Here is a 27,458-nt window from a genome sequence, read left to right on the forward strand (position 1 = left end):
ATCCTCTAGTTGAGAAAATAACTGGTTCTTGGTTTATCTTTTGTGTAAATCTGAGCTTTCCTACTGTTTGACCAAAGTGAGAAACACATTATAATTAGATGAATTTCAATATAAAACAGAGTAGATCCCCTGAGAACTGTATTTAAAGTCTGGCATAATATTGCCCATAAGGCAGATATTTTTCTGACAGAGCTAAGAGATTCTATTATAATACTCAACTGATTTTACATATACAAGTAAGTCAAAGGTGTAACCAGAGTGGGTGCTCGTGGCTGCCCATCCTCCCTTCCTTTTCGTTACCTTCCCTAATTAAATGTTTCTCTTCTGGTCCTGGTTCATGCTGAACACTTGGACCCGGTGATCCTCCCAGCATCATTCACTGCAGAGCCTTCTCAATCTCACTGTCTGTATCAATTCAAAATCCTGTCTTAACAATAATATCTAGATCAGCAGTCAGATTCCATCAGTTAGATTTCTATGACCTCCTCTATTTCTGTTTCAATGTGCTCCTTTCCACAGATCTAGGAAATGAAGGGAATTTGGGGGGAGTGCTGGGAATGCAATCTGTTTACTGCCTAGATTTGGAAAAAATCCACAAATGCTTTCTGCAAAATGCCTTACCCCTGCACTGCTGGAGTAGAAGATAGGGCTAAACCACCTTCCCAGCAGGTGCTACCTTGAAGAAATTAATCTATGCTGATGAGCTGACAACCTCTGTAAAGCCCAGCCATGGCCCCACTACCATGGGCTTCATGATTCAGCTGTTTCATGTTCACTGCACATACATTAACAAATGCAAGCCCCAGGAATTCAGGCATTGATTTAGGCTATAACAGAAGGGGAATAAGCAGCTTAATAGAAGCCTAAAATTTAAAATACAGTAGTCCCCTCTTACCTGATAGGGACATGTTCCAAGACCCCCAGTGCATGAATAACTGCAAGACCCCCAAGCCATGAATAATACCAAATCCTATATTTACTATTTTCCCCATGCATACATATACCTATGATAAAATTCAATTTATAAATTAGCCATAGTTAGAAATTAACAATAACAATTAATAAAATAGAACAATTATAACAATTTACTGTAATAAAAAATATGTGAGTATGGTCTCTCTTTCTCTCTTTCTCTCTCTCTCTTTTTCTCTCTCTCTCTCAAAATACCTTAATATTTTCAGGCCACAATTGACCACAGGTAACTGAAACTGCAGAAAGTTAAACTGCAGATAAGGGGGACTACTGTCTATCGTACATGTTTTCTAGGGTATCACCTATGTTATACTTGTTTGCTTACCTTTGATTTCTGGGCCATTTTAGACTTCCTGCTCCTTCAGAAGCTGCAGGCTTTCCATCCCCACACTTCCTTCCCAACCTCCCCCAGCCCTACCTTCTGGTCCTGTCCTTCAACCGCTACCGGTATCCCCAGTGACAAAGTGGCTGAGATGGGAACTCATGTGTCTTGGCTCCTCTTCTCATGGATGGATCTATAGACCCGCGGAGGGAGTGCTGACTTTCTGTGACCTGAAAAATTGCACTATTTCTCCTGCCATTATTATCCCCACTGTCATTTTGCAGCTGCAGGCAGCATGTTACCAAAACCAATATTATTCTGGAAGCATTTCCTGTCCCCTGACTCATCAGACTGCAGCACTGCTGCCGGAGAGCAGGGACCTTAGCCCAGTCCAGTGGTTCTCAACCTTGAGCAGGCATCGGCATCACCTGGAGCCCAACTTCAACCACAGTTGCTAGACCCAGCCCCAGGGTTTCCAGTTCCACACATCAGGCGAGGAGTCTGAGAATCTGCATTTCTTACATGTCCCCAGGTGAGGCTGATGATGCTGGCCCAGGGACCACACTTTGAGAACCACTAGCCTGGTGGTTACGCACAAGATTTGAAGGCAGACCTACACAGAGCTAAATCTTCACTGCCACTTACCATTTATGTGACCTCAGACAAGTAACTTAATCTCTCTGAGCCTCAGTTTCCTCATCTGTACAATAGAGAAAATACAAGTGACCTCATGGGACAGTCATAAGGATAACATGGGATAATACACAGAAAGCCCATAGAATGGTGTTCTGCACACAGCAAGCGTTCAATAAGTGATCCATGGCAGCAACTGTGTGCAGCTGATGACAGATTTCTCCAGCAAGGCTCTGAGCCCCTCAAGTCATCATCCATCTCAGATTGGAAGTCTGCATTTTAACAAGGCGCATGAAGAGGCAGTGGAGTCATTGAGGCTTAGAAGTTTAAGACCTTTTTCCTTACAGGTAGCAAGAAGATGCCTTTGGTCCAAGCCTGCATATTTTCTGATGGCTGAACAAGGGGAGTTTCCCTGGCCCTCTTGTCCCTGTAGGGAGAGAGCGTCATTTGCATCTCTCATGGAATTGGAAATTTGAAGCACCATCATCTCCCCTTCGTTCCTTTCTTCTTTTCATGTATTATTCCTTGTCTCCAGACTTCAGTGGTAGATTTCCTGCTTGTGATTACCAGGCAGCTGCTGCTGCAGCAAATTCATGCAGAATCACCAAAAACAATGGTTTACTTATTGTATTAGCAGAACTCCTACCCTCAAACCACAAAAAAAAAAAAAAAAAAAAAAAAAAAAACCCAGAACTAAAAGCAGTAGCCACTCTACAGAGGGCACCAGTAATGACTAAGCAAAAGAGCACTTTTTCCTGCTAAATGAAATGAAAGGAAGTGTATTGGTTTTTAAGGAATTCTAGAGCCCTGGATGCTTTCTCCCCATCCTCAAACTCAAGCACGTTTGTAAATGAGCCAACCGTACTGCAACTGTACTTTGACATCAGTCAATTCTTTATGTTCCTTGAGCCCAGCATACTATGACTAAGGATGACCTAGGACCAGAAACACTTTTAATTTTCTAAGACAAGCTTCTTTACAAATCCTTGACCGTTATGGAATTTCATAAATCCAGCTCAGTGACATACTTTGATGTAATAATCGTTTAGGAAGCTAATTAAGAAGGCCAACTCACGGCTCCCCCATATCACACAATCGGATCCCAGAGCCGCTGGTATTTGCCTTTTAAGAAACTAGACATCCCGAGAGCCCTGATGTGCATGAGCCCGGACGCCTACCCCAGTGTGAAAAACGCAGCCCTCTGTGATGTCTGTTTGCTTAGCTTTCCAGTCGCATTACTCATTCACAGGGTTGCCCAGGTTTCGGAGGATCAAGTCAATTTCTTCTCTTTGCTTCCATCATCATCTACTTCATTTCCATTTCTAGGAAGCTAATCAGCCTGCCAATTTATAAGTTGTATTTTGAATGTTGTACAAAGTATTTATCCACAAAATTTAGGAATTAGTTGGTAGGTGGGACAAAAATACTTAAATTCTTTTTGCTTTGCTGCTGGAAGTTATGTATCTCTCAGAGGGGGAACCTGGACAGCAGAAAAACAGGCCTTGCAGAAGGAATGCTGCTGAAAGCAAGTCATTTTCCCGGCTAGGCCCCGCTTCCTCATCAATGACTAAATAGTCGGCACCGTCCAGACAGTAGCTACTGGCCCCTGCAGCCATTAAGTACTAGGAACATGGCCAGTCCAAAGTGAAATGTACAGAATACACACCGGATTTTGAAGACTTGGTACAAAGTATGAAAAAAATAATGTAAATATCTCGTTAAGACTCTTTATATTGGTTCCATGCCGAAATGATAATATTTTTAATAAGTGGGTTAAACAAAATATATTACTAAATTAATTTTACTTACTTCTTTTTCCTTTTTTGTGTGTAGTTACTAGAAGATCGTATGTTGCATATATGGTTCACATTCTATTTCTCTTAGCCAGTGCTGATCTGGAATTGCACTGTCCAATATGACGGCCACAAGTCATATGTGGCTATTTAAAGAATTTACATTTAAGTTAAATTAAAAATTCAGTGCACCAGTCCTACCAGGCATATTCTAAGCTCCTAACAGCCACACATGCCTGGTGGCTACTGTATTTGATGGTGTAGACACAGAACATTCCCATCTTTGTGGAATGTTCTATTGCACAGATCTGACCTGGTTGTATCTATACTGCTCTGAAGTATTTTTAACAGTCCATCCTGAGCTCATTTGTGAGTTCATGCTAGAAATTCTACTCTCTGGCCTAGCCCTAAACCCAAGTACTTTCTCTTCTGCTCAAATCCTAGGTTACATCTGTGTCATAGTTCTGAAGGGCCCTTTGTGGAGAGCACAAATACAAACAAACCATCACCTTTGTCCCTTCTCAGGCTCATCACCCTGTCCCTCCTTTCTTAATCCAAGACTGCTGTATGAGCTTTCCATAGCTGCTGTAACAAATCGCCATAAATGTCGCCATTGATGACACCATCAATTTATTCTCTTACAGTCTGGATATCAGAAAGCTAGCGTCAAAGCATCATAGAATTGTGTTTCTTCTGGAGGCCCAGGGAGAGCCAGCTTTCTTGCCTTTTTCAGTTTCTAGAGGCTGCTGCATTCCTCAGCCCTTAGTGACATCACTCTACTCTCTGCTTCCATCTCCACCTGGCCTTCTCCTTCTTCTGACTTCCTACCTCGCTCTTATAAGGACCTCTGTAATTACAATTGGGCCCCCCTGGGCCACACAGGATAATCTCCCCATCTCAAAAGCCTTAATTTAGTCACATCTGCAGAGTTCCTGTTGCCATGTAAGGTAACATATTCACAGTTTCTGGGGATTATGACTTGGACCTCTTTGGGGGGCCATTACTAGCCTGCACAACCCCCATCTGGAAAACCAGCATGCGTTGCTGACCTCCGTGTGCCGTGTGAAAAGGCCCAAAACTGTGTCTAATATGGGAAAAACTCAAACTCCATAGGTTTTCCATTAAAATGCTTTCATAGAAGTCCAACAACTCTGAGAACTTCACAGTTCTCAAATGCACTTGCTCACAAATCTGAGGCTGAGGCAAGAGATGAGTCTTTCTATTAGGAGATTGTATCATTGTTCCCAAGGGCTTGCTTTATCGGGCCATTATTGTCACCTTTCCCCCATAAAACCACCACCTGCATGCCCTCTAACCACAGGAGAAATGACTTGGCTAGCAGTCAATGACGGCCCATGTATTATGCCCATTCTTGGCAGAGAAAGATGGTAAGGTGGCAAGGAGTCCTTCATCATGTTTGTCATGGAGAGAAAACCAGCTTCTACTAGGAATAAGTATGGTGGCTCACACTTGTAATCCCAGCACTTTGGGAAGTCGAGGCGCACAGATTGCTTGAGCTCAAGAACTCCAGATCAGCCTGGGCAACACAGAGAAAGAAACCCCATCTCTGGAAAAAAAAATTTTTTTTTAAAGGCAGGAAGGGGCAGGGATAGCTGTGTGCAGTGGCTATCCCTGTAATTCCAGCAGCTACAGAGGCTGAGGCAGGGAGGATCTCTTGAAGCTGGGAGTTTGAGACCAGCCTGGGCAACATAGGAAGACCCTCATCTCTAAAAAAAAAATTTAAAAATTAGCTGGGCATGGTGGTATAGTCCCAGCTACTTGAGAGGCTCAGGCAGGAGGATCACTTGAGCCCAGGAATTTAAGGCTGTGGTGAGCTATGATCACACCACTGCACTCCAGCCCTGGACAACAGAGTGAGACTTCTCTCAAAAAAAAAAAAAAAAAGAAAGAAAGAAAAGAAAAGGAGGGTAGAGATAATGAGCACATCTCTGAATCACTGCAGAGGCCGAAGGAGAGGACCATGAGTGAAGAAACCCAGGAAAAATTCTAATTTTGTAAATGATTCATTACAAGTACACAGTGAATGTTTTCAAGTTGTAAATAACATTAAATTTCTCTAGGTAGTGAAAGGCCATAAAATAAAATCTCACATGCCTCGTCGAATGGATGGGGAAAGATATCAAAGCAGAGTTAGCTGGAAGCAAAACTAAGATAACTCATGTATAGAAAAAGTCATCCAAACTCAAATGATACAGTTATGAATTCTAAAGTACAGTTGTGACTCCAAAAACACGACAGCAACTATTCCCAGAACATGCTGACCCTTCACACAGCCAGTGGGGTGAGACCAAATGCTGGACATCCCCAAGAAACATTTAGAAATCAAGTTGAGCAAGTTCTAATTATGGAGCAACAGAAATAATCCTCCAATAAAAGGTCACTTGACTTGCCAAAGAGTCCCAAAGTTTTCAAATCCACTTTATTAGAGTTAATTTGATTTATTATAGGTTATTCCACTTGTGCACTATTGGACACTTGTGCACTAATCAGGGACAGTAACTCTCTATCCAACTGAATGAAGAAAACAAAGACAGAGATTGACTGTGCCCCCCTCCTCCTTCCTGCAGTCCCTCTTTACTAAAACTCACAGGCTTCCTCGCATGCTCTGTTCCTCCCCTGGGAGCACAGCTGAGGTCTTCACCTCCTGTCCCTGTCACTCAGCTCCTGTCTTCTCCCAGAGTGTGAGATTCACAGAATTCAAACAGATAATCCAGGGCACGAAAATTCTCCTTCCTGGCCTTTGGCATGAAAGTCAAGGAACAGGTTCCAGGGCATTCGGGTATCATTTCTGAACTAGGTGGTTCCATCACAAGAAACAGGTGCAAATGTCTCAGCAGCCAGGTGGCTAGGGCTACCACTAGCTCATCCGTGGCCTTGGTATACATTAGAAAAAGGGGAACCTTCTGCCAGGAAGTGTTCTTAGTGTGGGGTACCCCCAAGTAAAGCCAGGTTCAAGGACTTGGGGGTGGGTAGTACTCTGGGCCATGATGCCAGGAAGCAAGGGTGATGGGAAAAGCCAGTGAGAGACACACCAGGGAGCTGATGACCAGCACAGGGAACTAGGGCTCCATCCCTCAGCAACCCCTGGGGAGCTGCAGCGAGTGCCTCAGAATTGTCTTTCTCAGGGTCAGGAAGCTTCAGGAGTTCACATCCCTGCACTTCCCAGTTGCCCTGCATGGGCTTCTCTGAAGCAGGAAAGCACGCAGAGGGGCAGCCCTTGACACGGAGTAATGTCAGAGGCCCTGCTGATGCCCACTCCAGCAGCCGGGATTCCACCAGGGGCTGAGAGGATGTGGCCCAGACCACTAAAAGCATATGCTGGTGGGACCCAGCCCAGACCACTAAAAGCTTATGCTGGTGGGACCCAGCCCAGTCCTGGGCTGCAGGCCCTGACCCAATAGGGCACAGCTGGATTTCTGATCCCATTCAACCCTGAGCCAGGCACATTCTGTGCAACTGCATGTGGAGGACCGGCAGACTCCCCTCTGAAATGGAGCAGCCAAGCCCGCAGCACTGAGAGTCCCGGAAGGACCCCTCCAGGAGAGACACAAAGGACTCAGAGGCTCAGAGGATAAGAGTTGAATGGCCCGGGAGCTTGAGGAGCTGCCAAATTAGGAAACACTGAAAAATAATACTAAAAAGTTACAATTAGGCCTGGCCTAGGCTGGAGCTTACCTACCCACAATGCCGGGAATCCATGGAAACCTGAAGAAATCTCCAGCCTTTAGGGCCTACTGGGATCTCGCTACAGTGACATTCGCCCTGAAGGCAGTGGACACTCTGATCTGTCCCTACCCCAGGCAAGTTTATTATTACCTTAAATGAGAGCCCTAACCTACCAGCTCCAAGGCTTAAGGGAACAGGAAGAACTACATCCTCAAGGGTCAGAGAGACTGAAGAAAGCAAAGCTACAGATCAGAGGGAACATGATGAGGATCAGTGCCTGGGCCTTCTCCATCTTCTGGATTTGGGTCTCTTCGGAAATACCCAGAGGCGGGAAGAAGAATAAAGAGCTCACTAGAATAAAGCCATGCACTCCCTCCCCGCTCCTCCAGAGACAATGCTCTTGGTTGGTCTGGAACATTCTCCCCACCTTCCTCTTCATCCTCTAGCCCCTCAGCTTGGTCCTCCGCACGCCAGATGCCATCACAGACTCTGAGCTCCCTCCCACTTTGCTCTTGGCCTCACCTGGAGGGGAGAGGGAAGGCTGCATCCTCCCAGGTCGACACTGCCTCCCTGCGTGCAGGTATCCCTTCCAGATACTGATTTCATCTCCTTTGGAGATATATATATATATATATATATATATATATACACACACCCAGAAGTGGGACTGCTGAATCATATGGGACTTCTATTTTTAATTTTTTGAGGAATCTCCACACTGTTTTCCACAGTGGCTGTACAAATTTACATTCCCACCAACAGTGGGAATTTCCCCCAGAATTATTCGCAGTAGCCAAGATGTGAAAACAACAGCGACAGATGAATGGATAAAGAAAATGTGGTCTATACACACAATGGAATATGATTCAGCCTTAAAAAAGAAAGAAATTCTGCCATTTGCAACAACGTGGACATACCTGGAGGACATTATGCTAAATGAAATAAGGCAGACAAATATTGCATGATCTTACTTACATGTGGAATCCAAAAATAAAAGTCAGACTCACAGTAACCGAGTAGATGAGTGGTTGGCAGAGTCTAAGGAGTACAGGAAAAGAGGAGATGGTGGTCAAAGAGTGCAAACTTGCAGTTAGAAGATGAGTAAGTTCTGGAGACCTAACGTACAGCACAGTGACTACTGTTGATCACAATGTATTGTACATTACTAGCAGAGTAGCTCTCAAGTGTTCTCACTACACACACAAACACACATGTACACACATAAGCATGCACACACACAAAAATGCACATACATTCACGCACAAATGCACGCATGCACACACGCACATGCAGGCACACACACCTGCACACACAAACGTACACACAAAAGGTGACTATGTGAGGATATGTTAACCACATTATACCACTTAAATATATATAACTTTTATTTGTCAATCATTTCTCAATATAACTGGAGCAAAAAAGGACACTGCCTCCCCTCTACCCTGCCCTACTGGGCCCAGCAGCTGGGAAGGGAACACAAAATGCTAGGTAAATGAATGAATGATTTTTTAAACAAAAACATTTGTTCTTGATATGCCAATTGGCCTAGTCATCATAATTATAACTCTTGAGTAGTTTTATACTGTTAAGTGCCCTGAAAATGCTTAAGTATTAATGACATTTTATAATAAATTTGGGAAATTGGCAGGAATTCCAGCAAGATCCTAGAAAGGGCTAGGAAATGGGGAGAGGGTCGCCTAAAAGAGTTCATGCAGTCAGCAGGCTGCGTCTGCGCTGGTTATTGAGAACAAAAAGAGGCAGACCAAGACACAGGACCAGCCAGGTGCAGTGGCTCACGCCTGTAATCTTAGCACTTTGGGAGGCCAAGGTGGGTGAATCACTTGAGCTCAGGAGTTGGAGACTAGCCTGGACAACATGACGAAACCCCATCTCTACAAAAAAACTAGGCAGGTGTGGTGATATGCACCTGTAGTCCCAGCTACTCAGGAGACTGAGGTGGGAGAATGGGAGGATCACTTGAACATGGAAGGTGGAGGTTGCAATGAACCAAGATTGCACAACCTGGGTGAGAGAGCCAGACCCTGTTTCAAAAATAATAATAAAAAAAAAAGACACAGGCCCTCATATCAAGTTGATGTCACCCAAAACCCTCCTCACCTCCTTATATCTCTTCAGTCCACCCCATTCAGGTATCTGTACTCATCTCTCCAGTGTTCTTGTCAAGGTCATCAAATGACCTCCATGTTGCCAAATCCACTGCACAGTTCTGTTCTCATCTTACTCAAACTCTCAACAGCAGCATTCAGCATGGCTGGCAATACCCTCCTGTTTGAAAAACATTCATCTCCTGGCTTCCTTGCTCCTTCACTCTCTGGCTACCCTCTCACTCCACTGACCATCTCTTCTTAGTCTCCTTGGCTGGCTTCTCCTCAACCCAACCTCTGAATGTTGGAGGGCCTCAGGAGGTCCTGTCCTCTCCTTTGTTGATTAATTCTATCTCTTTGGGGTGAGGGGGGCATCTCATCCTGTCCCATGGCTTAATCACCACATGTTAATAAATCTGATATTCATAGCTCCATTCCTACCTTTTCCCTAAAATTCCAGACTTGTATAGCCAACTGCTTCCAAGGATCCTTATTAACCATATCCCAGAATTAGAGCTCTTCAATCATCTCACACACACACACACACACACACACACTGCCTCACCAGGCTTCTCTAATCTCAATAAATGGCACCTCCATCTATCCAGATATTCAAACCAAAACCTTCCTGGCCCCCACTCTCTATACCCACTCATCAGTGGGTGCTATCAGCCAACACAAATATTATCTCATTCATGTTCTCTACCTCCACCACCACCACCCTTCACCAATCCATCATTTATCTTGGCCACAGAAGAGCCTTCACACTTGGCCTCTTCTTTGCATTCTTTATACAGCAGAATGTCTCTGCAAAACATAAATTAGCTATTTTGACATGACTTTTAACACATTTTCCACTGGAATGAAATCTGAACTCCCTACCATTTCCTGCAGGTCCTGAAATATGTCACCCCTTGATCTTTCCAAGTTCTTCTCAACACAGTTCCTCTTGTTCACCATGCTTCAACAGACTCATCTCCCACTGTCCTTCCAATTTCCTAAACTCTTTTCCACATCAAGGCCTCTGTCCTTACTTTGTTATTCTGAGATGATCTTCCCCCAACTCTTTAAATGCTTGGCCCATTCTGCTCCTTCAGGGCTTGGCTCAAATACTACCTCCTTATAGATGCCTCCATGACTGCCACCCGTGGAACATGGTGCCTCCCAGTTCCTGGCATTAGCGAGTATTCATGGAGTGCTTCCCAGGTGTTGTTATTAGTGCTTTTTATTTATTACCTCTTTTAATCCCTACCACCCTAGGAAGCAGGTACTCTTATTGTCATTATCTTACCCATCTTGGAAAAAAAAACAAAAAACAAAACAAAACAAGGAAACTGAGCCCAAAGAGATAACAACTGTCCATAGTCAACTAATCCTGGGACTTAACCCTGTGCAACCTGGACCCAGCCTGGCCCCTTCCCCACCACACCCTCCTGCCTCTCTCATATTACTTGGTGTCCCTTTCCAGCACTTGTTACAATCTGGATATTGTCTTGTTTAGTTATTTCTGTATCATCATTCTCCGCAGTAGAATATGCATTAGTTCACTTTCATATTGTTATGAAGAAATTACCCAAGACTGGGTAATTTATAAAGGAAAAGAGGTTTAACAGACTCACAGTTCCAGAGGGCTGGGAAGGCCTCACAATCATGGTGGAAGGCAAAGGAGGAGCAAAGGCACATCTTCTATGGTGGCAGGCAAGAGGGCCTGTGCAGGAGAACTGCCCTTTAAAAAACCATCAGATCTCATGAGACTTATTCACTATCACAAGAACGGCACGGGAAAACCCACTCCCATGATTCAATTACCTCCCACTGGGTCCCTCCCATGACACACAGGAATTATGGAAACTATAACTCAAGATGAGATTTGAGTGGGGACACAGCCAAACCATAACAGAATATAAGCAATGCGTGGACAGAGACTCCTTTTTTCCATCCCAGGATCCCCAGGGCCTGCCACATGGAAGGTGCCCGACCAATATTTGTGGCATGAATGAATAAGTGAATGAATGTAGATCAGGTGTAGATCAGGGAATGAAAACATTTCTAGCAATAGCTGCTCTTATTTTGGTGCCAACAATTGTCACACATCAGTGTAAGCACAGAACATATGAATGAATCATTTTTTTAAATGATTGAATAACATCATGTATGCTTTATATATTTTTTCAGAGCAGATTTACTATGCTGGGCCTGTCAATAATCCTGAATTTACTATTCCTCAGGTAAGATATTACTTAATTCTTGCATTAAATAGTTTGTTTCTGGAAGAAGTCTAGAAGAAGGGGGAGGGAAAGGAGGAGAAACCAAGAAGGAAGAGGAGGAGTTAAACAATTCAAAACTTATCCATAGGCCATCCCTGCAAAAACCCTTTCTTCATAAAACTGCTGCTTCACCGTGGGCACTTGAAATTTCTTGACACGCTGACTTTGTCATTTTGGCATTTAATATTTTACATGTCGGTGAACCTTAGGGAATCCTCCGAATACAAACCTCCCACTGAGAGGGATGCCAGCGTCTTGTCCAGCAGAATTGCGGCATCTGTGGGGTTCCATATGGCAGTGCTGCTGGGCTGTGTGGGCGGCACCACACATGTGCTGGGACTGTGCTCAGGAGGCTGGCGGTTCAGAGAAAGGAAGATGCACAAGCCATGGAGGCGTGAAGGTCCCCCGGTTACTGTCCTTTCACTGTTACTCATGAGCTGCCACTAAGTCAATAAAATGCCCATATCCTTAGCATTTGCTGGCAAAGCTCACAGCTCAGAGTAGAATTTTCCACTAATTCCTTTCTGTTCAAGATAATGTGACGTTATTAAATGGCTCAATTTACATCACTCTGCTATAAGCAATAAATGTTCAATATGCTACCCCTAAGATAATTTTTTTTTTTGAGACGGAGTCTCGTTCTGTCTCCCAGGCTGGAGTGCAGGGGCATGATCTCAGCTCACTGCAACCTCCGCCTCCCAGGTTCAAGCTATTCTTCCACCTCAGCCTACCGAGTAGCTGGGACTACAGGCATGCACCAACACGCCCAGCTAATTTTTAGATTTTTTGTAGAAACAGGGTTTCACCATATTGGCCAGGCTGGTCCGAAGTCCTGACCTCGTGATCCACCTGCCTCAGCCTCCCAAAGTGCTGGGATTACAGGCCCCTCAGAGAATCTTATGGAATAATATGGAAAGGATCACAAAAATGTGATCTTTTAAAAATGCATGCTGATGTATTTAGTACCTGTGAGATTTGATTATGCATATATAATATGTAGTGATCAAGTCAGGCTATTTAGGATGTCCATCACTGAATACATTTTTGTTAACTATAGTCACCCTACTCTGCTATCAAACACTGAATTTATGTCTTCTATTAACTGTGTGTTTGTACCCTTCAATCCACTTCTCTTTATCCTCTCCCTCTCCTCCCCTCCCTCTCCACTCTGGTATCTATCTTTCTACTCTCTATCTCCACGTGATCATGTTTTTTAGCTCCCACAGATAATTGAGAATAAACAATATTTGTATTTGTTCCTGGCTTATTTCACTTATGATAATGACCCCCAGTTCCATCCATGTTGCCACAAATGATAAGATTTTATTCTTTTTTATGGCCATATAGTATTCCACTGTGTATATATACCACATCTTCTTTATCCATTCATTCATACATGGACACTTAGGTTGATTCCATATCTTTGCTGTAGTGAATAGCGCTGCAATAAGCATGGGGGTGCAGTTGCAAAAATGTAACCACTTTAAATAGTTTTGTTTACAACCTCATCCTTTCAGTTCTCCAAAACCTGTATATGGCTGAAGAAAAAGGTAGGTCTCTTTCTCTGTAAAGAATCTCTTAGTTTCACCTCCGGGTTTGTTTCCTATGTTTCTTTCCCAGCCTCTGTGTTCCTATGTCACAGTGCCATCTTGCTACCATCTCGGATTTCCACTAGCATTGCTCTTGTAGCTGGGAAGTCTCCAGGCTTCTCCCTCTGGAAATCTCTAGAGTTTTCTCCTCAGGCCTTTCATTAAAATACAAAAGTTTTGCAAGAAAGAAAAACTACACCTCTCTTCACTTCTAGTATAAGGTACCTAAACTGTCCCAGAGAGTTCCATTTTTCTTTAAATCTTTGCTATTTGAATTGTTTTTCTTTCCCCATTGTCCTTCTGACCCTCCTCCCGACTAGAGGCTGACTTAAAATTTACTAACAATTGACTTTCACTTTTGCATTGTTGGCTTAATTTTAACCCAGTTACTCAGCAACTGTTATAAGATAGAGCGGAAAAGAACTTCTTAAAGTCAGAAAATCCCTTTGAAAGTAGGTTGAGGGGCCAGGCACAGTGCCTCATGCTTGTAACCCCAGCACTTTCAGAGGCCAAGGCGGACGGATCACTTAAGGTTGGGAGTTCAAGACCAGCCTGGCCAACATGGTGAAACCCCATCTGTACTAAAAATACAAAAATTAACAAGTCGTGGTGGTGCGTGCCTGTAATCCCAGCTACTCGGGAGGCTGAGGCATGAGAATCGCTTGAACCCAGGAGGTGGAGGTTGCAGTGAGCCGAGATTATACCACTGCACTCCAGCCTGGGCAACAGAACAGGACTCCATCTCAAAAAAAAAAAAAGAAAAGAAAAAGAAAAAGGAAAAAAGGTTGACCAGATATGTAAAAAAGCTTTATTTGAATCACCTTACTATGCAGGAAGGAAGTGCAGAACCTAAGTTCTTCAACTGCTGATGGTACTTAAGCAGATATTACCCAGTATGAGGGCATCATATGTACAGAGAGAGAGCTGGAGGCCTTAATCCCAAAATGGGCTCCCTACACTGGTCGCAGGTCAGCCGTGGATGGCCCGCAATGCACAGAGGCTTTGCTTCTTAATATGGAACAGACACAGTTCAAAGCCTTTTGGTTGTAAAAGACCTACCCTGTATCACCTCCTCCAACCAAATCCTCCAGGGATGGGCTCTGGGCTAATGGCAGTTCCCATGTGGCCAAAAACGCTCCCACTCAGCGCTCAGTCTCCAGGGCCTTGGTATTATTTCCCTCTGAACTCATCCAACCCCTTGGCACAGATTGAAGCCCTCCCTGGCGTCCTCTGTCTATGCTTCCTGTTTTCTGAATGAGAATTTAGGGGATCCTTTAGGCTCCCGAAGCATGTGGACCACAACTCATAGGCACAGCCTGACCTGTGTATCGCCAAAGGTGCACCTACAAATTCCTAACTTGCAAACTTGTGCCCTCCTCAACAGCAGAAAAGCTGCACTCAGTCCTTCCCTACCCTGGCCTCCTGGCCTCCCAGCACACACCTCCACCTGCCTCCAGCCTGGCACGCTTGCCTAAATACTCTTATCTCTTGTACCAGAGTCTGCGATGTCTGTAATTCATAATCTAGAACCCCTTCCTTCAAATACAACCCCTCCTCTCAGGCTCATAACATAGTAATGAAAAATTCATGTGGTGTTCAATACATTTGTAGGTGTGTACCTAAATGCACATAGAGATTTTAAAGAAAAGTACATGAGGAGGAGGCGAAGGATGAAACACAATGAGATATAAATTTGAGCCGGTCTTTACTCATAATTAATTCTCTAACATTTGGACTGCTTTGGTTATATTCCTAACACTGTTTCTAAAATTACAGCTGCTCAATATTGGAAGAGTATGACTCATGGGAGCTTCTAGAATCATGGAATCACACCCCAGGCGCCATCCAGAGCACAGCCTGGCTCTCTTGAATACATTTCAGTGTCGGGGACTCCACTCTCTTTGGAAGCTCTGCTCATTGCTAGAAAGTTGTTCACTTCTAACAAAAGCCACCTCTCATGCAGTTTCTCTCCGGTGGTCTCACCTACTCCTTCCCTCTTGCTTTGTACAGATTAAACTCCTTCCCCCGTTGGGTGACAGGCAGTTCAAAGATGTGCCAGCAGTCTCCTGGCCTCCTCTGCCACAGTCCCTCTGCTCTGCTTGTGACCCTCCCACCACCCCAGAGCATTTTCCTCTCCAGATTAATGTCTACAAACACGTCACCGCTCTGTGGCTGCTGGGGTGCAAGGCTGGGGCGCTGGCAGCAAACAAAACCGGCATGGCTCTTCCACAGTCTTCACAGGACCTGGCTGCCAGGCGGCTTCTGCCAAGCTGACTGCAAAGGAAGGGAGACCTCCTCACAGCGTTGCTGCCAGCAAGGACCCCCAAAGGCAGCCATTCTTTCTGTGACGGGGCATTTTGGTTTTGTGCTGGTGAACTGTGCTCCCCGGGGTCTTCTCTGTCTCAGCATACAACCCTTTCTCCCTCCAGTTGCTCAGGCCAGGAGCCCTGGAGTCACCTTTAACCCATCTCTTTCTCTCCCACCCACTTGCATGTCCTCAGCGGATCCTATCGACTGTTCTTTCAAAATTTCTCTAGCACCCAAACCCTTCCCCCACCTCCACCTCTAATCCAGGTCATCTTCATCTCTCACCTGGATTCCTGTAATCACCTCCCACCTGGACTTTTCAGCGAAGCAGCCAGAGGGATGCTACTGACACAGGCGCCAGGGCAGGCCACCCTCTCCTGACCCCAGTTCCTTTCAGAGCGGAAGCTGATGTCCCCACCACAGCTTCTGAGGTCCTAAGAGTCTGGCCTCCTGTGTCACCCTAACTTCACCCCCACCATCCCCCGCTCTCCCTGCAGCCCCGCTCGCCTCCTTCTGCCCCTCTAAGGTGGGGGCCCCAACTCATAGCAGGACTGCACCTTCTTGCGTCTGCTTCAGGTCTTTACCTAAACGTCGTCATCTCAGCAGGGCCTCCTTTCACCACCCTGCTCAAAATTGCAGAGCAGCACTCGCCTTCACCCACCCAGTGCTTCCATCCACTCCCTTCCTGCGTGAGTTTTCTCCATGACACGAACACCTGACATACCATACGTAGTCACATATCATAAGGCTGGTCTGTCTCTCCCAGAGATGCTGGAAGCTCCGCGGGGCAGCGGTTGGCTTGTCTTGTTCTAACGTTAGCCACAATGTCCAGAACATCACCCAGCACATAGAGGTTTCTCTGTAAATATTTGTTAAATGATTAATTGTACCGTGGGTCACACGTCTAATACTTGACCTGTGCCCCTTGCAGGGAGAATACCAGGTTTTGCTGGAACTGTATACTGAAAAACGGTCCACCGTGGCCTGTGCCAATGCTACCATCATGTGCTCCTGACCGTGGCCTGTAGCAAAACTCACAGCCAGCTTCATCTCACGGGACCTCCAAGCTCCTCTGACTGAACCTGCTGTGGGAGAAGAAGCAGCCGATGACAGAGAGAGGCTCTACAAAGAAGCCCCCCAAAAAGTGCAGCTGCTAATTTTAGTCCCAGGACCAGACATCCCCAGAATCCACCGATGTAATGAAGTCCCCGAATGTATCTGTTTCTAAGGAGCCTCTTGGCAGCCCCTAAGCAGTCTTGTGGGTCCATCCTTTTTGTCTAATTGGTCGCCTCACACCAGACTCACCTGCTTTTCAACTTCTTAGGAGTGCTTCCTCACAGTTACCAAGAATAAAGGAAGCTGGCCACCATTGTTCATTGTGATTTGTTCAAAGAATCTTACTACAATGCTGTAGTTAAAAAGTCATTTCCTCCAGATGCAGTGCCGGATGCTCGTGCAGCATAAGCAGTTCCAAGAAATTCAGGAGGATGACAGCCTGGCTAAAATTAGAGCGCTGGGAAAATGTGCCATTGCTTCTCCTGGCCAGGCCCCCACCCTTGGTCCATGAGGGCCGAGAAGCTGATGCAAACTCACGAATAGGGACATCATCCTCTCGCTTATCCAAACACTCATTTCACCTTCATCCCTCAAAGCGTGATTATACTTCACCTCAGCACACAATGGCATTCATTACTGCATTTATTAATTAATGCAAGGAATAACTCCTGAGCATTTAATGTGTATCAGGCACTGTGTTCTTAAGTTGTCTTTTACGCTGCTCTCCATAAATGAGCATGTTGCCTATCCTACTTCCAGAGTCATTTCTGCGGCCCTGTCTTCTCTCATGGGATGCACCGACCGCATGGTGGGCTCCATGGCCCCTTCACCATCCAATGCCCCTGTCCTTCCAGTGTCCCTGCTGGCCTTCTTGCTCCTGCTAAGGGGCTGGAGTAAGGTGGGTGAGTTGACACTATCATTCATAAAAATGCCACTATATTAGAGATTAAAGGAGAAAAACTCCATAGTTTAAAAAACGGTAGTTGCTATTAATCACTATTTATACATCATTAAACCACCTAGAATAGCAGGTCATAAATGCCTGGCGAACTTTAAAACCAGCATCTGAGGTTTTCTGGGTTATGAGGAGGCAAAATTACAGCAGTGTCCTCGCCTTGGCCATAATGCTTGAGAGAAAAGACATGCATGGCCATACTAGGCTCAGGAACAAACCTCTGAACGTACATGGGGGTGACAGTGTTATGCACAAGAACAGCAAATGATTCCTCCCCGGGCCATTCCCTCTAGCTTGAGACATTCACCTCCCTCCCTTTTCAGTAATCATCACTACGAGTAGTAAAGGCCCTGGCTAGACTCTGCGTACGCACATGTTCTAACAGTACAAGACAGCTGTCACAGCCTTCCAAAGACACAGGTGGAACTCAGCCAGTCCCTTCCCAATCCCTTTGCCCTCTCCTTTAAACTGACTGTGTGGGTGTGTGTGCATGAGAGAGAGAGGGAGAGAGAAAGTTTCAGATTCTATAGGTCTGTGTTAAACTGGAATTTCCATATATGGAGCCTATCCTAGTCATCGCTGAATATACAAGTATACAGCAGTTTCACTAAGGACATGATTTGAGAGGGGGAAAAGATGTTTCTTTGTCCCACAATATTTTTTTTCTTAGTGTCCTGTCTTGGGCCTTAAATTTCACCATTAGTTTTATTCCAGCAAGTTGAAAACCTTTTTCAACGTTCAGGAGTCTCCTCTTGGAATCCGAACAGCCCTGGTAGGAGAAATGCTGGAGTCTTTGTCATTATTTAACACTCTGGCAGGATGTAGTAACTAAGATGACTTTGAAAGTGCCAGCCCAGAAAGCAGGGGTGTCAGGGGAGGTGGGTGACCCAAAGCCGAGCCCTCTCGGGCTAGCCATTGTGCGGTTACTGAGGGGGCGGGTGTCAAAGTGCCCAGACAATCTACCAAAGAAACTAAATTGACTTCTCCCGTAAAGAGAATTGCTACTGTTTCAAAAATCACTATCAAGAACTCCAAAAATTTGTCCTCAATAAACTTTTCTGAAGAAAAAAATAACAGTTTTGTTCAGGATGACCCAGTGTCCCCGCAATTAAGGAACTATTGTGAAAATCAGCCAGCTTCAGACATTTGAGTGCCCATCCACCCTTCTTTATATTTGGAGGGCAATTTCAATCGTTATGTATAGAACGTTTTAAAAAATATTTTTGAGGGACGTTCCAGTGCCCAAGGGAAGCTTTGTCAGGCTAGAGTCTAGGCAGAATGTTGAAAAGCCTCTCAGGACGGTGTGATTGCATCTCTGAGAATGTTCTGGCTATGAGGAACAGAGAACTCAACTGAATCTGGCATATGCTTAGCGGACTAGGTTGCCTCCCATGACCACTGAGTCCCAGGGTCATTTAGGTGTCAGCCAGCATTTGCTGCTGAGGCTCATTCATCATCAGCCCTTCACCTCCATTTCTCCACAGTTCTTCCACCTCAGGTCTCCTGGAATATTGCCTTTACCCTCAGACAGTCTGTCCCACAATAAAAGATCATCACATCCACACTGTCCCTATTACAGAAGGCAAAAGAGACCTTTATCCCAAAACCCTGTCACTCATTCTGACTAGAATGGCTTGGGTCACATGACCTCTCCTTGTAACCACATCAGACCAATCTGGTTCAACTTTTAGGTCATAAAGTTGTGAGTTGTTTTTCGGTTGCCATGGACCCCAGGTTGAAGGTTATGTAACCCGAGCGTGCCCAGATGAACCAAGTGTGCAACTACAGAAGGACCTAAATGCAAGACTGAGGAGTGGGAACTTCATTAAGAAGTGAACATAGCATGTCAGGATCCAGGATCCAATCATATCAGCTTCCAGCATCACCCCATGGCAGGATCCAATCAGATCATGCCTCCCAGCATCACCTCATTGCAAGATCCAATCAGATCATGCCTCCCAGCATCACCTCCTTGCAAGATCCAATCAGATCATGCCTCATGACCCTGTGCTTATAAAACCCGACCTAAACTCCAACTTGCAGAGACAGGTTGGAGTGTTTCCTCCTGTCTCCTTGCCCTTAGACTTGCAGTAAATCTTTTCTTTTCTTAAAAGCCAGTGCAGTGGTATTGGCCACTATGCACATTAGGCAGTGAGCCCATTGCTTGCTCAGTAACATCCTGACCAATCACTTTGGCCCTGTCCTGATTGGCTTAGCCTATGTCACATGCCCCACCCCTAGAGCTGGATCAGGGTTATTTCCACTAGAACCACACATATCCGTAAGTGGAAACTGGGGAAGTTGCCAAAGGGTAAAGGGAGAGGAAGGGCATGTCTCAAACTAGGCCAAAGGACGTGTCCAGATCATGTCTTAAATTAGGCCAGTTTTAAGTTCTAATTCTCCCCTAGCTGTTCACTGGGCAAGTGACTTTTATTGTCTAAGCCCCAGTTTCCTCATCTGTAGGTGCTGACTATAAAATAGTACCTATCTTGTAGAGACACTGTGAGAATTAATGAGAGAATGCATGTAAAATGCTGAGAATAGGGCCTGGCATGTCATTCAATTAAAATGAGTCATTATTACGTTAAGGTGGGTGTTCACTTGTGGTGCTAAAGCCTCCTTTCCTAATTTACCTCTCCCATCCTCCTATATCGTCAGGGCAAACACTCCTAGAAGCCCAGCCCTCACCCATAAGCCCACATTCTTTTCTGGGTCCTGAGATGGTCCCTTGGCATCTTGATTTCTTCTAAGTGTAGCTAGTTTTATTAGACCTGGCATGGGGGCATGTTCCCTGGGCCATGAACTCTGAAAAGAATTTAAGGAAAACATTTGGATACACTTTCCCCCACCCCCCAAACAGAAACAATATAACCAGGCCAAAAGGGCCTATGAAAGAAAATGTGGGCCAGGTGTGGTGGTTCACTCCTGTTATCCCAGCACTTTGGGAGGCCGAGGCGGGCAGATCACCTGAGGTCAGGAGTTCAAGACCAGCCTGGCCAACATGGTGAAACCCGTCCCTACTAAAAATACAAAAATCAGCCTGGTGTGGTGGCACATTCCTGTAATCCCAGCTACTCAGGGGGCTGAGGCAGGAGAATCACTTGAACCTGGGAGGCGGAGCTTGCAGTGAGTCAAAATCACTCCATTGCACTCCAGCCTGGGCAACAGAGCAAGACTCTGTCTCAAAAAAAAAAAAAAAAGAAAAGAAAAGAAAGTCTGCATTTTTTTTTTTTTTTTTTTTTTTTAATTTTTGAGACGGAGTCTCGCTCTGTCACCCAGGCTGGAGTGCAGTGGCCGGATCTCAGCTCACTGCAAGCTCCGCCTCCCGGGTTTACGCCATTCTCCTGCCTCAGCCTCCCGAGTAGCTGGGACTACAGGCGCCCGCCACTGCGCCCGGCTAGTTTTTTGTATTTTTTAGTAGAGACGGGGTTTCACCGCGTTAGCCAGGATGGTCTCGATCTCCTGACCTCGTGATCTGCCCGTCTCGGCCTCCTTTGTTTCCTGCACACAAAGACACACACCCAAGGCGTGCAGAACTAAATGTGACATCTACAAATGTAACAATGACGTCTGCTTTCAGGAAAGATAACCCAAAATAGCTAGCATGAGAACAGAAAGGGCCACATCCTGATTATAACCCAGACTCATTAGAATGGGGGAGTTTATTATCTCAAGAGTTCAATCACAGGTTTAAATTGGCTATATTTTTCTCAATCAGCAAAACAAGTTAGTCTACCTAATTTTCCAATCATTTCATCAGGCAAGGAGGGGTACTATAGGGTTTATAAAAGAGTTATTTTCATCTAGTTTGTAAATGTCTTCAGTCACTTAGTTTGGAACAGAAGCCTTCAGTTGCATTCAAATGCTCTGGCCTGAAATATTCTTCTCCCCTTGCTCCCAGCTTTCTTTTCACGTGTGACACAAAGCCACATTCTTTCCTCCGGTGGTTTGGTCTCCTCACTTCTCTGGAAAAGGGTATACATCAATGTTCCTTTAACCAAACACAATGATACCTCCTGCCAGCTGGTATTTTTCTGGATTTCCCTGAAACCCAGCCAAGCACGGAAAGACAAACACCCCTGCCACCAAAGCCTTTATCGTATCATTGTAGCTTCTTTCCTTTTCTTCACTCAGAAGTGGTACAAGAAAATTCAAGAAAGAACCAGAGAACATCTTTGACACAATCAAGGGGATGCAATAAGGTTTCCACATAAAGATAAACGACAAAGATTAAAATATGTGAGTGCAGAAAGATAACATCTGAGAAGGCAGAACAACAACCAGGATAATAATTGTGTAAAAGCTAACAATGATTTGTGCAGGATCTCTGCGCCAGCATTGTGCTCGGCCTGCATCTCAATACTTAATCCCCAGAACGGCCTGTGGGTGCGTAACACGATTGTCCACGTGACAGAAGAGGAAGTCGGGGTTTAGAGAAGTTGAGGAACTGGCCTAAGGTTCCCCAGGCTTGTGAGCTCCATCAGTGAGATTCAGACAGATTCAAATCTGTCTCACTCCAGAACCAGGCTCTTTCTACCTGATGTTGCTGGGCTGTTTGGAAAGACACCATGTAATAAAGAAACACTTCATGGTTTTAGTTGCAGGCTTGCAGAATGTGTTAATGCAAGGAGCAAACAAGCTAAAAACAAAGGTAGGCTAATGACAGGTTAGATTAACTCAACGATGGCAGCACAGAAGGAAAAAGGATGTAGTTTAGATTAACTCACTGATGACAGCACAGAAGAAAAAGGGATCACGAATACTAGTCAGCTTCATGATTTGTTCACGCTCTTCCACAAAAACTTTTGGTCACTCACTGTCAAACCCACCTGGGTGAATGTGCCATAAAAGCATAGTCTGGCTTTTTCACCGTTTCCTTCTTTCCCTTCATAAATCTTTATTCAGCACCTACGTTTTGCCGGGCATTGTGTTAAGCACAATACATCAAATATAAAAAAATGAATAATATATAATATAATCCCAATTCAAACTCGGCTTATCTTTTAGGAAAAGGGAAGAAGAAGAGTATCAAAAATCTCTTGTGATGGAGAAACCATGGTAAGCAACACAAGACAAGAACAAAGCACTGTGGGTGGCTTTGAGGCGGGGATGACACGTGGCTTGGCTTCATGGTAGAAGGAGGGACCACGCTGGCCCTAGAATGTTGGCTGGGACACTGGAGGTCCTGGTGCCTACATGTTGTGGACAATCTCCTAAGGGCAGAGGCAGAGTGGGAAGGATGGCCTGGGGTCCCATCTCCCTCCCTAGCCCCTTGGTTTTGTGGCAGAGCCTCCTGCAGAGAGAAGCAACAGCTAGGAGCTAACTTTATGAGGGATTCAGAGAAATGCCAGAGCACCTGCAGCATTTCATGGGGTCTTAGTGGCAAGGTGGCATAAGGGCAGGAGGGTAGTGCACAGCATAGCTTGTTCCATGAACCTGAGGGGACCCAGAACACAGGGAAGGGAAGGCCGGCAAGGCCTAGACACAGGCCCTTTGCTACCCCGGCACACACCATAGCAGACTCTGTCTTCGTGCACCTTAAGCAGCTTGGACAGCAGCCTCAGGAGGAAGGAGCTAAAGGGTGAAATAGGAAAGAAGTGCTCTTGAGCTGACATGAGGCTTCCAGAAATAAGCAGGGTAGGGAGCGAGGAGAAACTGAAGATTCTGTAGCATGCAAGTAGGGTTATAAGTCAGTGATTTTTAATTATGTTATTATTGCTGAAATGTCTTCATATGAACCCACAGACTGTTGACACAAAAGAAACTCCTATTTCCCTGGCGAACAGGTTTTCCCTCCCTTGGAGCCACCCCAGAATGGGGATCCTATTTCCTTACCAAGCACCCCACCCCAGCTCCTTCCGCTCCCCGCGCTGCCGTCTGGAAGGCCATGCGCATCTACTTGTAATGCCCGCACTATCCCTATACTGTTGTTTTCCCCTCTGCTCTCAGACAGACAGGCTGCATTGCTTGCGATCCTCCAGACAATCAGCGTTAGAACCTGTTGTCTGTTCATATTCTGGACTGGAGCACACCCCGAGCCCCCACAGCACATCCGTTGACCTCACTCCCAAAGCAAATTGGGGGGAGAGGGCCCTAAAGGAGAAGAAGCTTGAAGCTCAAAGTAATTTACAAAGTATTCAATGTTTAAATATATGACAAAGTAGAATTTGTAGAAGATTGTCCTAGCAACCCAGACAAAACATATAACTAACATTTATTAGCCAGTTACTTAGCGCTTTATTGCATCCCTAACTTTCTGGCTCCATAAAAACCACATATGATCTTGACTTCAGGTGCATAAGCTGAAAGCCCTGAGTAAGAGTGCAGGCTAGCAAGTTAACTGGGTGGTGGTAATTTAGCTAATGCCATGGGAGTACACATTAGGGTTGCCAGAGAACCAGGCTCCAACTGTGTAACAGGGACTCCTTGGCAGACTTCCAGCTGGTAGAATGGCCTTGGTTTCAAAAGAAACAAATGCTTCCTCATGCAGCCAGAGCCAAAGACCATGCTACATAGATGGCACCTTGTATGAATTAGAAAAAGGTGCCCTTTCTGGGTGGAACCTGAGTCAGTGGCAGATGACTGAGCAAGCAGATGGTATGTTTGTGCAAAACAAAGAGGTATCCCAAGACACACAGCCTGTGCAAGGGAGCATGTGCTGGATTTCAGTCCCCATTCTCCCCTTGGTCAGGGGTCCTTGTGCAGTCCACAGGCTACACAACCTTACCCAGCAGCAACGGCTTTGGAATCTTTTCTTGCCATGTGGCACATGTTGATGAAAGAGGAAGGGTTAAATAAAGGGAGTATTCTGCCTTTAGAAGACATCAGTCTTTCCTGTTGATAAATGTTCCCTGATCTCATCAGTACCCCACCCTATTCAACCTCGACTTGTCACTACCAAACATCCCCCAACTTTAATCAGGAAACATCTCAGCTAAAAGCGATCCTGGAGGCAGAACTGCTAAGTGAAACAAACACGTTGGCTTCCCTTCTAATCTCGCTTGTTCCTGTCATTTTTTATATATACTTGGAACTGTCTTTGTTCAATTATAACAACAAAAAGTCATTAACGCCCTTGCACCATAACAGGCATGTTCTTTTCCAAATAAAACGACTACTCCATCATTTTTGGGATATCACTCCCTCGAAGCAGCTGTGCTTCTCTGATGCGCACGCTAATTTAAGGGCCCCTCCTTGAAGCCCCCGAAGCACCCTGCCCTTGCCTTGCCCATGGCCAGGCACCAACCACACTCTACTATCATTGCTTGTTGATGTGTTTGTGTCCCTAACTAGGACATGAGCCACTCGAGAGCAGAAACAGGATCTGTTCACCTCTGAACAAATCCCCAGCACTTAGTTTGAAATATTTGTTGAATGAATGGCCTAAGGAAGAACAACAACATTGGATTGTGTGCTGTATTAATATTCCAGAGATGCTGCAACAAAATACCACACAAAGTGTAGCTTTAAACAACAGACATTTATTGTCTCATCCCTCTGGAGGCCAGAAGCCTGACATCAAGGTGCTGGGTGAGCCATGCTCCCTCTGAAGCTGCGAGGGAAGGGCCTGCTCCCGCCTCTCTCCTGCTTCTGGGAGCCCTGGGCATTCCTCGGTTTGTGGATGTATTTCTCCAATCCTTCACTTATCGCCTTCTCCCTGTGTGTCTTTGCTTCATCTTCCTTATGTGCCTGTTGATCTCAGTGTCCAAATTTCCCCTTTTAGCAAGGACATCAATCATACTGGATTTGGGCCCACGCTCATGGCTTCATTTTAATTTGATGACCTCTTAAAGACTCTATTTCCAAATACAGTCACATTCTAAGGCACTAGGGCTTAAAACATCAATATAACTGTTGGAGGGGCACACAACTCAAGCCGTAACATTCACCTATGATCTGGCCAAGATTTTCAGGTGGGTAATTTTACTAAATCTTCATGGCAATCCCACAGAGTCGGTACGATAACCTTCATTATTTGTAATATTAGGAAGCTGAAACTCAGTGAGAGTTTACAGGGTATTCATTGGTGAAGTCGGGTTTAGTACACATGTAGGTGACTTCAGCACTAGACAACCAGACCGTCGTGGTGGAGACAGCCAGGGTTTGAGTACAGATGGACCTCAGTTCAAGTCCTTCCTCTGCCACCTACAGGCCATGAGACATCTGTTTCCTCGTCTGTTAAGCAGAAATGATAACAAGACAATGGCCATATCATGTGCAGCACAGGGACTGACAAAAATTGGCTCATATCATATCATGATATGGCTCTAACTAGGTCTTCCCAAGGAGTGGTCCTGGGGACAGTAGCGGAATTCAGTTAGAAATGAGACCACAGCCTCCAGCTTACCTCTGTGGAGGGTGAGACGTACAGAGCCCAGCTGTCCTTTTGTGCAGGCAGAGGCCATCTGTTTCCTTTCCCGTCCTCCCTCCTCCAGCGCTCTGTGCTCAGATATGATATTCTCAGGAGAGGAGGAATGGCAGGAGCAGCTGCCCAGCCCAGACCCCTCCCGGCTGCCATAGCATTCCACGCGCTCTCTGTACCTGCCCCTTTCTCTTCTTAGTCCCTATTGTCACTGTTTCATAAAGACAAGTAGCAATGGGGTGACCTTCATGCAACCACAAATCACAGAAACCCTTCAGAGGTCCTTTCAGATAAAGGATACCTTAAGTAGAAGAACTGACCACCGAGACCTCTAAAATTCCCAGCAAAGCAAAACCCATAATTTCTTTGGTGGTATCTTTAGTAATAGCAATCGTACAGTACTAAAATTGCATGTAACCCACGTCCTTATGCCTTTTTTTTCTTTCTTTTCCCACTTTTCTTAAAGCGGTATAAACCTGAGAGCATGTTGCCATGAAAAACAGAGAGGGGTTGAGTCTCACCTCCATCACATGCTGGCTGTGTGACCTTAGGCAAAGCTACTTAATTTTTTTATGTGTTAACTTCCTCATCTGTAAAATGGGCTCATAATGTCTGCCTCCCAGATTGTTGTGTGGAATATGTAACATGCCAAGCTTGGTAAAGACTCAGTGGATATTATTCCCTCTTCCTTTTCCTGAAGTCATTTTTAACTGCATGCATTAAAACAAGCACATATTTACATACAACATTAGAACAATTGTAAATATAGTCAAGAAGAAAATGTGGACTCTACATTCACTGATGCAACTTGTATCTTAAAAAAATAGAAAGATCAGCTTGGGAAGATGAAAAAGTTCTGGAGACAGTGGTGATGGTTACACAATGTGAATGTGCCTAATGCCAGAGAACATTAAGAAATGCTTAAAAAGGGTAAATTTATGTTCTACATATTTTACCAAAATGTAAAGTACTGAATATTAAAATATTTAAATTAAAACTGCTTTAACTGAAAAAAACAAAAAAACAAAAAAACAACAGTTCATTCTGAGTTTATTTTCCTTTTCCTTACTGGGCAAGAAGAAGAAAATGGATCCACGAATGATTAATACTTGAAGACTTCCCCTATAATTTAACATTTTTTACAAAGCATTCACTATTGTATAAGCCTATTCAAATTTCTTTGATCCTAAAATGCTGACAGACACTGACACTATAATAGAAACTTATTCAAATGCATTCTTTACATTTTCTCAAAATGCTTTTTTGCTTGTTTGTTTGTTTTTGAGACAGAGTCTCGCTCAGCTGCCCAGGCTGGAGGGCAGTGGCACAATCTTAGCTCACTGCAACCACCAGCTCCCTGGTTCAAGCGATTCTCTTGTCTCAGCCTCCTGAGTAGCTGGGATTACA

The 27,458-nt window shown here is 45.0% G+C and overlaps 1 protein-coding gene and 1 long non-coding RNA gene across 2 annotated transcripts in view; one reads left to right on the forward strand and one right to left on the reverse strand.

Annotated features, from left to right (window-relative positions):
* Positions 1–17,047, forward strand: part of LY86 (lymphocyte antigen 86) — a 60,533-nt gene extending 43,486 nt beyond the window's left edge. The window contains exons 5-6 of the mRNA XM_050789680.1: positions 11,691–11,743; positions 16,610–17,047. Coding sequence (XP_050645637.1) covers positions 11,691–11,743; positions 16,610–16,693 — 137 coding nt within the window. The 3' untranslated portion in view covers positions 16,694–17,047. The remainder of the gene's footprint in view (positions 1–11,690; positions 11,744–16,609) is intronic.
* A 7,912-nt stretch (positions 17,048–24,959) lies between these two features.
* Positions 24,960–26,703, reverse strand: LOC126953924 (uncharacterized). Its single transcript, XR_007725409.1, has 3 exons — positions 26,353–26,703; positions 26,037–26,128; positions 24,960–25,405 (listed from the first exon to the last, which is right to left on the reverse strand). It is a non-coding gene; the product is annotated as an uncharacterized LOC126953924 (long non-coding RNA).
* Positions 26,704–27,458: the final 755 nt, after the last annotated feature.

This window comes from Macaca thibetana, chromosome 4 (genome assembly GCF_024542745.1).
Source record: "Macaca thibetana thibetana isolate TM-01 chromosome 4, ASM2454274v1, whole genome shotgun sequence".
Taxonomy (NCBI): Eukaryota; Metazoa; Chordata; class Mammalia; order Primates; family Cercopithecidae; genus Macaca; species Macaca thibetana.